At 32.6% G+C, this 14,944-nt stretch overlaps 2 protein-coding genes and 1 pseudogene across 2 annotated transcripts; all 3 read right to left on the bottom strand.

The window, feature by feature from the left end:
* Positions 1 to 354: 354 nt before the first annotated feature.
* Positions 355 to 1,361, bottom strand: LOC149498594 (germin-like protein subfamily 1 member 13). Its single transcript, XM_089718533.1, has 2 exons — positions 1,172 to 1,361; positions 355 to 1,069 (listed from the first exon to the last, which is right to left on the bottom strand). The coding sequence occupies exons 1-2, from the start codon at positions 1,293 to 1,295 to the stop codon at positions 522 to 524; spliced, it is 672 nt and encodes a 223-aa protein (XP_089574659.1). The 5' UTR covers positions 1,296 to 1,361; the 3' UTR covers positions 355 to 521.
* Positions 1,362 to 7,303: 5,942 nt separating this feature from the next.
* LOC149498593 (germin-like protein subfamily 1 member 13) lies at positions 7,304 to 8,327 on the bottom strand. The gene is made up of 2 exons (XM_089718465.1): positions 8,124 to 8,327; positions 7,304 to 8,021 (listed from the first exon to the last, which is right to left on the bottom strand). The coding sequence occupies exons 1-2, from the start codon at positions 8,245 to 8,247 to the stop codon at positions 7,474 to 7,476; spliced, it is 672 nt and encodes a 223-aa protein (XP_089574591.1). The 5' UTR covers positions 8,248 to 8,327; the 3' UTR covers positions 7,304 to 7,473.
* Positions 8,328 to 11,015: 2,688 nt separating this feature from the next.
* On the bottom strand, positions 11,016 to 13,031 carry LOC149498592 (aspartate--tRNA ligase 2, cytoplasmic pseudogene; annotated as a pseudogene).
* Between the last annotated feature and the right edge of the window lie 1,913 nt (positions 13,032 to 14,944).

The following is a 14,944-nucleotide window of genomic DNA, read 5'->3' as shown; positions in this document are numbered from 1 at the left end:
TTTTTATTTTAAATGTTACTGATTTGTTATTTTTTCTTTCCGATGTATAATCATAAATACTATCATTAAATCAAAACATCATTTATAATTGATTTAATGTATATGTAGATGTATATAGTGAGTATATGTAAATCTTTTTCTTATAAAACAACAGCAATTGCGTTCGATAATTCATAAAATATGGAAATATGAAAAATGTGTAAACACAGTTAACTATCAACAACAAATTGTAGCAAAATCCGAATAAAAGATTTCCTTTCTTTTTCTTAATTGGTCCAATTATACAAATGATCTCAATACCATTAAACTAAGCACAAAATGAGATATATATTGTCCACACAAATAAAAAAAAAATTAAATCGCAAAAGAAAGCAATTTCGTTTTTATTATTATCAAAGTATTACATGCAACTTTGGAAATACAGAAAATATAAACGGCATAAAATTATTGTCAAACAACACTGTATATATATTCTTTTAAATGACTGTTTTATGCATGCATGTACGTATAGACGTCGCCAATTAGTTGCTACCACCAAACAGCTTCTGAAGATAAGCAACAACGTCCTCGTCCAATTGGAAAGCCTTAGCAAGAACATCAGGATTAATAGGAGGGTCAGACCCAAAAGTTGCATTAGCTATAGTAATAACACCAGGATTTTGGCTGCTCAACCCAGCAAAAGCAACTGCTTCAGTCTTTGCCACATTCAACTGAAAATGAATCAAACCGATTGGAAAAACAAAAACATCTCCTGGGTATAATACTTTAGCGAAAAGACGACTTGGGTTTGATGTGACAAAGCCAACATAAAGAGTGCCTTTAAGGACGACAAGAATCTCTGTCGCACGAGGATGGATATGGGGAGGGTTTAAGCCGCCATATGGTGCGTAATCAAGACGAGCTAAAGAAATACCAAGAGTGTTGAGACCTGGTAATAGATCTACATTTACGAGAGTTACATTTGATCCCACTCCATTATTTGTATTTCCTGGAATGTTTAGACCCGAAAAGGAGAAATCATTTGCTTTTGCAAGGTTTGGGTCTTTGCAGAACTTGCCATTCACGAAGACTGCAATAATATTACAGAAATGTTAATATAATCCATGCATAAATTATATATACATATAATAAACATAAAGAAAGTGGAAAACTGAAAGGAAGCTTATATTACTAGCATTCTTGGGTTCTTCAACGGCTACACAGAAGTCCTGGAGAGGGCTAGGGTCGTAGGCAGAGGCAAATGAGAAAGCCAATGCCAAGACAGTGAAAGAGAAAAGAAAAATGGTGCCTTTCATTTTTATTTTTTATAGCTTTCTGTGAAAGTAAGAGGCTTCTGTAGCTTGTTATTCTTAAGTGCTAGGTGTGAGAAATATAGGTTGAATACGTAGGTATTTATAGGAGGAAGTCTCTGAAGTATTCAAAGTCATCGATCCTATATTGATCAGATATAGAGTGATGATGAAGGCAATTCTCAACTACTCTGTTGCCTTTTCTTTTATAATTTCTCCTAACGAATCATCGTTCTAGAAGTGTATGAATCAGTATTTTGGAAGAATTAGAATCACAGGTTTAATTTCATTCGAAAAACTTATTTGAGTTACAAAATTGTTATGATTTTGCAAAGAAATGCTTCTTATTTTTAATTCAGGCTTTTTAATTATATATATATAATCAGGAATCTTCTATTTACAGTCACTGGATAATATAGACTGGTCTTCCAAAACTTTTTGTTGATTGTATATGGGGAAGATTTTGCTTCACTAATTTGTATTCTATATTTTTCTTTGTACTAATTAGCTTTATAAATTTGTAAAATTTCTGTAAAATTATACTACAGAGAATTCTTTAATTTTTTTTTTAGATAATATTAGTATTTCATGACAAAACTTCGAATCAATACAAATATTGTAGGGAAGACATGACCTAACTCATGAAGACCAGACATAGAACAAAAACTATAAAATAATTAATATTCGCTGATTTAATAAGAAATTCCATTCAAAAATAGAAGGTGAATTTGAAGAAAACGAATAGATATTCAAAAGTGGTTGATTAGATAAACTTTCCGAATTTTCTATATATGGCGTAATTATCTATAAATTAATTGTTTATGACGAACACAGAAGATTTAAACCACTAAATCCAATGGAAGAACAAGCCGCACTACTAGGCTCCAAAAGACGAAGTCATTGTATAGTTGAAAAATTCTCCACAAATTTCAACTTATCCAAATAAACCAAGCAAATGCAAACAATAAAAAAAAAACCCATATAATTAGTATAGTGTTGGATAAGTCTTTGGTTGACCGGTAAGTCTTATCCCTCACTGCAAGTGGCATTAGTATTACTTCCAATTTTAAGCTCCTAGATTGCTAATTACCACATGTTTTTTTTATTTTTTTCCCTTTAATTTCTTGGGTAAGCTCCCAACTTTTGAACAACTCCGCAAATTATTAAGTACTGACAAGGTCTTATACGACCGAATATACACTAATAATAAAAAATGAAATTTGTTGACAGTTTGAACTTTGAACTAAAGATTAATAAAAAAAAAATTAAATCTCAAATTGTAAAATTAAAGAAGGTGGTATTTTGGTCTTTTATTATCTGGGGTGCAGCACTTCACTGCTTCGTCTAGCAGCATGACGCTTTTATTGCTCTCCCACTCCTTAATTAACTATATATATTTATGCATAAATGATAATATTATCTGTAGCCTGGCTTTAATACCAAGTCAATAATATACATATCATATTAATTTAATTAATGTTGAATCCAAGCAGCAACAGCAAGGGTTATTCTCCGCATCTCTTTTACCATATTTATACTTACTATTATATCTATTTTTTAATTTATAAACTTAATTTATTTTGTCTTAGTTGAATAATACAAATAACATTGTTAGAAAAGAGAGAGAGAAGTGGTTTTGGTTGGTAAGCCATGCCGCAGTGATCTCCAATCTAAGACGAGTTCAATGATTTTTTGCAATTTCAAATGTTGAACCCCTCAATAATAGAGTTGAACCGCAGGGAGAGAAAGCATGACTCAGTTTAGAAATTCTTGTAATAATTTAATCAATCAATTACGTATATAATGAATGATTCCAATTTGGAAACTGATCCTAATAATATATATATATATATATATATATAGTTTAGAAGTAATGGACAATAAACATAAAAACAAAATATTTATAGTTATAAAAATAGAGAAATAAAAAATTTTAAAATATGTATGGGTGGTCTCATACATTATATTAATAATTTTTTTTTTAAAAAAATGTTACTGATTTTTATATTTTTTTTCCGTGTATAATCATAAATACTCTTATTTAAACCAAAACATCGTTTGTAATTGATTTGATGTATAGGTAGATGCATATACTGCGAATATGTAAATCTTTTTCTTATAAAACAATAGCAATTGCATTCAATAATTCCTAAAATATGGAAATATGAAAAATGTGTAGACACCGTTGTTAGGTCCCGACAATAAAATTACGAGAATAATAACACAGCGGAAAAATAGAAATATGACACACAGATATTTACGTGGTTCACCCTTTAACTGTTTAGGGCTACATCCACGGGACAAAAACCGAATATTTCTTCCACTATTAAAAATAGTATGCTTACAAAGAGAGTAATACAAAATAGTGGCGTTCACAAGGGTTTTCCAAAACCACCCCAAATTATCTTCACTATTTTCTCTACCCTCGTTTTAGAACCCTTTCTAAAACGGAAACTCTCTAAATCTTTCTTTTTCTTTTGCTATGCTTGTTGTATTGAAGCTCCAGTGCCATATCCTATTTATAGGAGAGGTGGACGCGTTAATCACGCGTCCACCGAAATACAGATCACTTACCGAAGAAACCACCGAAAAACAGATCACCTACCAAAGAATTTTATTTATTTATTTATTTCAAATGTGGGTCCCACTGAGTGGGCACCGCACAACAACCGTTAACTATCAACAACAAATTGTAGCAAAATCCGAACAAAAGAGTTTCATTCTTTTTCTTAATTCGTCCAATTATACAAATGATCTCAATACCATTAAACTAATTAACTACTAAGCACAAAATGAGATATATATTGTCCACACAAATAAAAAAAAATTAAATCGCAAAAGAAAGCAATTTCCTTTTTATTATTGTCAAAGTATTACATGCAACTTTGGAAATACAGAAAAAAATAAACAGCGTAAAATTATTGTCAAACAACACTATATATATTTATTCTTTTAAATGACTGTTTTATGTGTTTTCAAAAAAAAAAAAAAAAGACTGTTTTGTGCTTCTGATGAGCTTCTTTTTAACTGGATCCCATAATCTGTACCCAAAATCATCATTTCCATATCCCAAGAAGATACACTGTTTTGACTTCGAATCAAGCTTGGATCTTTCATCTTTTGGAACATGAACAAAAGCCCTGCAGCCAAATATTCTAAGATGATCGTAAGAAATATTTTTCCCTGACCACACCTTTTCTGGTACATCTCCGTTGAGGGAGGTTGAAGGTGAAAGGTTGATCAAGTAAACTGCAATATTCATTGCTTCAGCCCAAAAGGTTTTCGGAAATTTAGCATGAGAGAGCATACATTTAACAATGGTCCTGTTCATTCTCTCTGCAACTTCATTCTGTTGTGGAGTTTTGGGAACTGTCTTCTGAAGTCTGATGTTGTGTTCTGAGCAATACCTCTCAAATGGTCCTCTGTACTCACCACCATTATTAGCTCTAACACATTTCAACTTTCTTCCCGTTTGTCTTTCAACACTGACATGAAAGACTTTAAACATATCCAGCACCTGGTCTTTTGACTTTATTGGTAAAGCCCACACATTTCTAGAATGGTCATCAATAAAGCTTACGTAATATGAGCAACCACTCAAGGATTTGTCACCCATTGAGCAAACATCAGTGTGTACCAATTCTAGAATACCAGGCTTTCTAGAAGGAGAAGGGGATCTTTGAAAGAAAACTCTATGTTGTTTACTAGACAAACAATCAGTGCATATTTTTAAAGGCAAACCTTTCAAAGATAGCATTTTCTTCTTGGTGAGAGTCTCCATTCCTTTCTCACTCAAATGACCAAGTCGTTGGTGCCACAACTCAACAGATGAATCTTCAACTGCATTCACCACTCCCGTGCAAACTTTGGCCTGGGTGTAATAGAGGGTGTTGAACTTTCTTCCTCTACCGAACACCAAGTTACCTTTGGAAAGCTTCCACGTTCTGTTGACAAACAGATTTACATAGCCCAATTCATCAAGACAATGAACTGAGATCAGATTGAAGTTTGCCGTCGGAGTGTATCTCACATCTTCCAACCAGAGATCATAACCAGCATTGGTTTTGATGCATACTGTTCCAATGCCATAATTTTTCATACATGTGCCATTCAAAGTCTTGACATGGCCGTAATCTCCGAGGGTAAGTGATGAAAAATATTCCTTCTTTGAAGAAATATGATAAGAACATGCATAGTCAATAATCCAAAGAGATTGTTGATTAGTGGAACACTCACTGAGACCAGCATGAGAAATCAGCGCACTATCATCACCAAGTGTGTCAACATCAATAGCTACTGAAGCCACCTCCGTATCGTCTTTTTCCTCATCATTTTCTTTGGCTCGTTCCTTCTTCCACTTTCTGCAATGCCTTTGGATGTGACCGGGCTTGCCACAATGATAACAAGTGACACCTTTTCTTGACTTGGATCTTCTTCGTGAACTGTCACGTTTGTCTGGATTTTAGGGGTATCTGGTTTTGCTTCTCCCCCTTCTTTCTGTAACTATAACGAGTGCATCTGAGTTGCTACTCGTGCCATTCTCCTTACGTCTGGTATCTTCATTCAGAATACTTTCCTTAACTATGGTTAAGGTTAGATTCCCCTCTGACACATTACCGAGCATAACAGTCAGCGTCTCCCAACTATCCGGCAAGGAACTCAATAAGAATAGTGCCTGCACTGGTCGTCAAACACTATTTTTGACATCGTCAGTTGGTTCAATATTTCTTGAAATTTGCCCAAGTGATCTGAAGTACTTTCGCCATCTCTGTACTTTAGATTTACAAGCTTTCTAATTAAAAAAGGCTTTGTTCTGGGCATTCTTTCGCTCGTACATGTCCTCCAACTTCTTCCAGATTGAATAGGCATCTTTCTCACGAGCGATATGATTTATGACGCTCATTTCAACAGACTGCCTGATGGTTGCGACTGCTTTTCTGTTAATCGACTTCCAATCGCTCTCATTTATTGACGTTGGTCTGACCCCTTTCAACTCAATCATTTCAAAAAGATCTTTGCAGCATAGAAGATCTTCCATTAATATCTTCCATACTGCATAGTTTGATGAGTTGAGTCTAACCATTGTGTCTGTTGTTCTGTCGTCCATTTTTGACTTATGCAGAGTATTATCACCAACAGAAACCGTATACGTAAATAGTATTATACGTGAATAGTAACTGTATGCGTGAATAGTAACTATACACGTGAATAGTACTATGCGTGAATAGTGCTGGGCTCGCCAATAGTACTGTTCACAATCAATTTTGAGTTACTAGTTTACTATTCATCACTAAGTCGATTCTGCAACCTCTTTTCGAACGGACTATACCAATGGACACGTTGTAATTTTCTAGTCGTCGTGGTATATTTATTTTCAAAATATATCCACGGATCTAGTACCGCTATTTGCCTGGCTGGATCTGTTGAAACCTTCGGCTCTGATACCACTTGTTAGGTCTCGGCAATAAAATTACGAGAATAATAACACAGCGAAAAAATAGAAATATGACACACAGATATTTACGTGGTTCACCCTTTAACTGTTTAGGGCTTTATTCACGGGACAAAAACCGAATATTTCTTCCACTATTAAAAATAGTAAGCTTACAAAGAGAGTAATACAAAATAGTGGCGCTCAAAAGTGTTTTCCAAAAACACCCCAAATTATCTTCACTATTTTCTCTACCCTTGTTTTAGAACCCTTTCTAAAACGGAAACTCTCTAAATCTTTCTTTTTCTTTTGCTATGCTTGTTGTGTTGAAGCTCCAGTGGCATCTCCGGAGGTAGACGCGTTAATCGCGCGTCCACCGAAATACAGATCACCTACCTAAGAAATCACTGAAAAATAGATCACCTACCAAAGAATTTTTTTTTTATTATTTAATTCAAATGTGGGTCCCACTGAGTGGGCACCGCACAACAACCGTTAACTATCAAACGATCTCAATACCATTAAACTAATTAACTACTAAGCACAAAATGAGATATATACTGTCCACACAAATAAAAAAAAATTAAATCGCAAAAGAAAGCAATTTCCTTTTTATTATTATCAAAGTATTACATGCAACTTTGGAAATACAGAAAAAAATAAACAGCGTAAAATTATTGTCAAACAACACTATATATATTTATTCTTTTAAATGACTGTTTTATGCATGCATGTACATATAGATGTCGTTAATTAGTTGCTACCACCAAACAGCTTCTGAAGATAAGCAACAACGCCCTTGTCCAATTGGAAAGCCTTAGCAAGAACATCAGGATTAATAGGAGGGTCAGACCCAAAAGTTGCATTAGCTATAGTAATAACACCAGGATTTTGGCTGCTCAACCCAGCAAACGCAACTGCTTCAGTCTTTGCCACATTCAACTGAAAATGAATCAAACCGATTGGAAAAACAAAAACATCTCCTGGGTATAATACTTTAGCGAAAAGACGACTTGGGTTTGATGTGACAAAGCCAACATAAAGAGTGCCTTTGAGGACGACAAGAATCTCTGTCGCACGAGGATGGATATGGGGAGGGTTTAAGCCGCCATATGGTGCGAAATCAAGACGAGCTAAAGAAATACCAAGTGTGTTGAGACCTTTTAATAGGTCTACATTAACGAGAGTTACATTTGATCCCACTCCATTTTTTGTATTTCTTGGAATGTTTAGACCCGAAAAGGAGAAATCATTTGCTTCTACAAGTTTTGGGTTTTTGCAGAACTTGCCATTCACGAAGACTGCAATAATATTACAGAAATGTTAATATAATCCATGCTTAAATTATATATACATATAATAAACATAAAGAAAGTGGAAAACTGAAAGGAAGCTTATATTACTAGCATTCTTGGGTTCTTCGATGGCTACGCAGAAGTCCTGGAGAGGGCTAGGGTCGTAGGCAGAGGCAAATGAGAAAGCCAATGCCAAGACAGTGAAAGAGAAAAGAAAAATGGTGCCTTTCATTTTTATTTTTTATAGCTTTCTGTGAAAGTAAGAGGCTTCTGTCGCTTGTTATTCTTAAGTGCTAGGTGTGAGAAATATAGGTTGAATACGTAGGTATTTATAGGAGGAAGTCTCTGAAGTATTCAAAGTCATCGATCCTATATTGATCAGATATAGAGTGATGATGACGGCAATTACCAACTACCAAGTAGTGGTTAATGGCTTAATTTTTCTATTGCCTTTTCTTTTATAATCATCGTTCTAGAAGTGTATGAATCAGTATTTTGGAAGAATTAGAATCGCAGGTTTAATTTCATTAGAAACACTTATTTGAGTTACAAAATTGTTATGATTTTGCAAAGAAATGCTTCTTATTTTTAATTCAGGCTTTTTAATTATATATATTCAGGAATCTTCTATTTACAGTCACTGGATAATAATAGACTGGTCTTCCAAAACATTTTGTTGATTGTATATGGGGAAAATTTTGCTTCACTAATTTGTATTCTATATTTTTCTTTGTACTAATTAGCTTTATAAATTTGTAAAATTTCAGTAAAATTATACTATAGAGAATTCTTTAATTTTTTTTTTAAAGATTATATTAGTATTTCGTTACAAAACTTCAAATCAATACAAATATTACAGATGACCTCTCTCATGAAGACCTGTAATTTATTTAATAAAAAACATAAAAATTTATAATAAAATTAAAAATATACTAAAAATATGAGGAGGGGCTGTCACAAGAGACAAGAATTAGCTCCTCAATGTATCTACATACTTGATTTTGTCTTTCAATGTAGAGAATGGAAGAAAATTTTAATGGCAAAAGGGATAGAGAAAAGGGGGCGGCAGTTTAAAAAATATATATAAGTAGAATTCTTTAATTTTAATTGTTCATACTAACATAAAATGTTCATGTTTATAATAGGCAGTTTTGCGATCATTCAAACACATTTTTTAATGCAATTCCAATTTTCTAAATGCATTACAAATTATATCAACAACTCATTTAAAGGAAAGTCAATGACGACCGATAGAGGGACTCTTTAAGAATAGGAAACCTTTTAGACCAAGTCCATGGAACAGCCCAATAAAAAAAAAATTTTTATTGAAACGAAATATTTTTAATCGTGAGAAAAAAAATGATAAAGTATGAATAAATATTTTTAAAAAATTATTTTCATTGATTTGGTTTACAGAATGAGCTATAAGTCACTTTAAATAAGTATTTTTTTGAATGAAAGAAAGAAAGGAGCGTTGAATCTGGAACATGATGATTTAAAACATTAGCTTTGCAAGAAATAACCAAAAGAAAAATAAAAGTTGGATTAGAGGTAGTTAGAGTGGAGAGAAAAATTGATGCATTATTAGAGTAGGATGACTCTGACTAATCAACTGTTCTAACTGAAATTTAAGTGTGAGATATCCTATGATGAAATTTTAAGCAAACTACACATCAGTCTTTTGTTGAATTTACTGACTATGGACTTTTTTGTGTTTTTTTTTTTTCTTATTACTATTTTTAGCAACTTTATATTTATCCTTAGCCAAATGGATTTCACTTTCAAGTTAACTTTTTTTTTTTTTTTTATATAAAATTAAGAATTTAAAATCTTAAGTTACCATCGTTTAAAAGGAATATTACTTAAATACTGCCCTAATTACATAAAGTTATTACTGTCATGGCCGCCAGTAGCCGCGGAGCGATGTGTTAGACAAGAGGTGCATTTGCCAGCTGTGTATAGGAAATTATCAAAATATAAAATAATTGTATAGCATATAAAAATAAATAAATATGTGATAATTCAACTCTTATGAATAAATACTCACACTAATTAAGTCGTAATTAATTAGTTTAGATTAAGCCAAATGATTGGTAGGTATTAATTAGGTGTTGTACCAAAGTCGTTAGAGCAGTTAAAAAGATAAGATTGGTATAGATGATTATTGACATTATAGTAGTTAAAAAGATAATTAGATTTTCCAAATGAAGGCTGCTAGTCAACTATAACTTTTTATGTCACAATGCAAGCAATTAATTTTGGACTGATCATTAGTGACATCGGATTCCAACCATCCTGCTTTATATGTTCTTGTGCGAGCTTCTCTTGACAAAATCTAAAAGACCAATCGCTCCCTTCACCATTAATGTCGAAGCAGTCTCATGCTCTGGTTTCTTCTTTTCATATTTGGATTTTGGCAGTTGGGCACCACAATAGCAACACATGCTCCACATCCATGTCAGAAGATAATAAAACAACTAGCTTGTTTGACATATATGTTTAATACTAACAATTTAAAGTTCAGGGGCTTATGAATGGATTTGGACCTCAACTTCGAAGAGAAGAATTTTGATCTTATTGAAGATAAAAGGATGAGACCCTGCTATGGAGTTTCAAACCAGAGAATTGCAACCATCCACTCTAGCCCCCGCTTCAAACTCACCGTGTGAAGACACTCCACACCTGAAAGAATCAATCTATATTTACATACATATAAGTACAAATACATACAAGAAATATCATATTAATTAAGAAGAAAAATTCTCGTCTACTTTAGTTAAATTTCAACTGAATCATTCTAATAATTAATAAATAATTTTTGTATTTCAATTTTACTTCTATCAAACAAGTAGATAAAATGTTCTCCAATTTGAAACCCTTCGGATCCATGCATCGCTTTCCTCCGCTCTTTGCCTAACCTTCTATCAATTGCAATGTTTTAAATTAAAAAAAAAAAAAAAAGAAAAGAAAAGAAAAAAAGGATTGGAATCCAAAGCAGTGTAATTAAACGCAGATTGAGTAAATTTCAATAGTAATTTGGCACTTGACATTAATTAAATTGAAACTGGAATATATGAATAATGGGAGAGTTAGAGTTCACAGACTCCTTCACTAAAAGTCTAAAAACAAATAATAACATAAACCAAGATCCCATCCATCACAAACAATCAACAATGGCCAGCAGTTAAAATTATAAACCAATTAGAATTAACATAATAAAGCTAAAACTATCTCTATCAGATATAAAATAGAGAGTGATGCACAAGGGAAATACACTACTGAACAAAAGCCCAGTTGTGCTCTCTACGAACCTCTTCCTCTTCCTATGAAGTGTAGTGAATTATAATATCAGAAGTCTTTCAAATTTGCTCAGAAACCATTCCATTTATCATATCATGGGGCAAGCCTATGTGGGTCACGAGGGAAAAGTGATGCTTTCCGAATATCATTCAAACCACAGAATTGCATAACCACCCGCTCTAACCCTGCACTAAACCCACATGTGGAGGCACTCCATACCTGAAAGAATCAATGTATGTGGATATTGTACTGACATCAATTCCACAGGTCTTTGCACTTTCTTCCGACAACTGAGCTCCTGAAATTATTTTCTCCCCTCGAATGAAGGCATCAAATGAGTTACTGTACTTTGCATCATCATAGCAAGGCATGGTGTAGAATGACCTGGCAGCTAAAGGACAGCGATGAAGCATGTAGAATTCGGTTCCATACTTCTCCAAAATTAGCTGGCCAAGTTTTCTCTCTACTACAGTATTCAATTTCTTATAAGGATCAATCTCCGCTCCTGCTTCCTTAAGCATCTGGATCCCTTCTTCATACCTCAATCGTAGTGTATTTCGTAGGTACTTCAGAGTTTCAAATGGATACTGCCGCTGAACAACCTCAAGTTCCTCCTTGCAATTCTCATTCAAATAGTCAAAAATCATGACAAATAACCGATCAACAATACCCATTACCTCAAAATAGTGTTTTTAAATCTCCATTTCAACATTAAGACCCACAAACTTAGATGCCTATGGGTGTAAGAGTCCTCTGCTCTGAAAACAGGACCGACCCTAAAAACACGTTCTTTATCACCACAGATTGCCATTTGCTTGTGAAGTTGAGGTGCCTGAGCCAAGCATGCTGGTTGGCCTTTGTAGTCAGCTCTAATACAGCAGGACCATCTTCACTAGTGCCTGATACCAAATTTAGGGGTGGATTTCATCAAAATTTTCTGATCTTAAGAACTGCGTGAATATAAAGACAACTTCACTCTGAATATGGAAAATTCCCTGGTTAGCAAGTGCTCGCACGTCCAGGACTCTATAATTCAAACATCTAGCTTCCTCAATTTCTTTCTCGCTCCTGCTAGCAACATCAATATTAATTGGAAGAGTCAGCATTGCCCGACTGATACAATACAATTTCCTCACTTGAACCTCAACCTTCTGAGTCGTTCCCTTTATAGGGACAGACGACAGAACGGAAACAAAACCTTAAACATCAATAATGGATTCCGGGCTAAGGCTAGCCACAAAAACAACCATCTGGTCGCTAACCAATCCAGGTTGAACAGTAATCACACACTGGACTGTAAAACCCCTCTGTCTAACCACGACAAGCACCACATCCTTCGTTACACGGATTGTCTCAGCCCGGCCTCTAATCAACACCTCTTTGCCTTTCGACACTCCGGTTAGGTCTTTCACTTTGGTCCACCGACTTAGATCCCGTTCCTCCATCGATTGTAGCTTGTGCAGAGGCACATCTCCGTAATTGGCGGATAATGGGTCTCCATTCTCATCGATTGAAAGCATTTTCCTACTATGATTAAAATCAGGGATTTAGAAGAAAAGAGAATAGAAGAAGCGAAAAGAGAGAAACAATCTGAAGGGAAGAGTAAACTGATTGTAGTGGAAAAAGGATTCTCAGTGACTATTTATAGTGTTTGAATAACCTACTAATATTAGGATTAGGAATAATAATACATAATAACTAATATATCCCTAAAATTACTAAATTTCCATATTTATAATCTTTTGCATTAGGGTTTAATCTTGAAAGGAAAAAAAACGAAAATTAGCATAAATTACCGCCAAACTTTAAGTCATTTGTTGCAACAGAGAAGTCCTGGAGAGGAGCAGGGTCAAATGCAATGGCAGAGGAGAAAACTAAGGCCAAAAAGGAAAAAAACGACATGGAAATTAGCAACTCTCATGATTATACTATATGCACGCTTATTTAGGTTGTTGTACAATTTTGGTAGGTATGAGGGAGTGCGGAGAAATCTTGCATGAGACATGCATATTTATATGTAGATGTCAGATATATATATATATATATATATATATATATATATATATATATTTTTTTTTTTTTTTTTTCTGAAGCAAAAAGATGTAAATTAAAGCTCTATTTTTTTAGCATTCTTTTTTATCTTTTAGAAATTTTTGGATTTTTTTTCTCTATTTTTCTATGTTTTGCTTGGATGGTTATATTTTTTTTTTAATTTTAAAATTAATATTAATATCTAGATAATAGCAATATATTTTGAAATCTAATCTAATTTAACAACTACTTTATTTGGTATTTTATTTTCATTTTTCAAAATTTAAAATTTTTTAAAAATAATTTAGCTTTTGAAAATTTTTAATTGAAATTTTTGGATATTTTTTCTTTATTTTTTTGTGTTTTGATTGGATGATTATATTTGTTTCATTTTAAAAGTAATATTTACATAATAACAATAGATTTTAAAATCTAATCTAATTTAAAAACTATTCTATTTTATTTGGTATTTGGTTTTCATTTTTTCAAAATTTAAATTTTTTTAAAGATAATTTGGCTATTTTGAAAATTTTTAATTTTATACCTATATCTATATCTATAAATAATCAGTAGCTATTGGCTTCAATTATTGTTTTTGCATAAAATATATAATTAGTTTGTTTTTTATTATATACCTATATGGTTACTGATTTGCTTTCTTTCTTTTCTTAGTTTGTTGTACATTGAATTTTTTTTCTTTCTTTTGAACGGGGCATCAATTAGTATATTTCACACATTTTTGCTATATTTACAATTCAATTATCTTCTCACGGGTAAACATTAATCATCACACTCGTCGTTGGACTCAATATCTCTTGGAATCATACATTTTCAAGAAGATTTTTTTGCTTTCGTTATCATTTCTACCGACAATGATATCCAATCAAAACTGTGTATGATTAGAATAATATACTTAAAATTGTTCCATCTGACTTTGAAAAATGATTCTTTTCTTTTTAAAATCTCAATATGTATCATTGTTTAAGTATCAATTTGTCTTTATTAATTTATATTAATATGAACTCTTTCTATTTTTCAGTATAGCTTTAAGCATAAAAGAAAGTTGATACTAATATAAAACTTTTTTTTTTCTTTGATTGTAGTGATGTTAAACGATTTAATTTTATTAGTGTATAAATCTGACCTTAGAGGATTGGCCGAATTTCTCAAATCGTTGAATGAAATGATAATTGAATGCAAAATATGATCATTGATATATATATATATATTCTAAATTTTATATTTAAAAAAAATTATTAAACAAGACTCTTAAATTAGTTTTTCATTATTGGTTCACACTTAATTTAATTTTTTTGATTTTATTTTTTAATTAATAGATCTTTTTGTTTTTGTTAATTTATTAGTAAATTCAATTTATAAATTATAAATCTATATACATTAATAAAACAGTCTTTTTTAAAAAATAATAATAAAGCAACTCGCACCATCGCGGATTCCGCCCAGTTATATCTATAATATATAATCTTATTCACACGGAAAAGAAAAGATAATAGCGCGTCTCTTGTGCTTACCAAAGGACCTGTCGTTCAGTCGTTTCGGAGAAAGGTGTTGGTGTTTCATAAAAACGACGTATCGCT

Source organism: Jatropha curcas, chromosome 2, assembly GCF_041381405.1.
Source record: "Jatropha curcas cultivar XTBG-Jc1 chromosome 2, XTBG_Jcur_1.0, whole genome shotgun sequence".
NCBI lineage: Eukaryota > Viridiplantae > Streptophyta > Magnoliopsida > Malpighiales > Euphorbiaceae > Jatropha > Jatropha curcas.
Note: the sequence above shows the minus strand (reverse complement) of the source record. Positions and strands in the feature narration are given on the sequence as shown.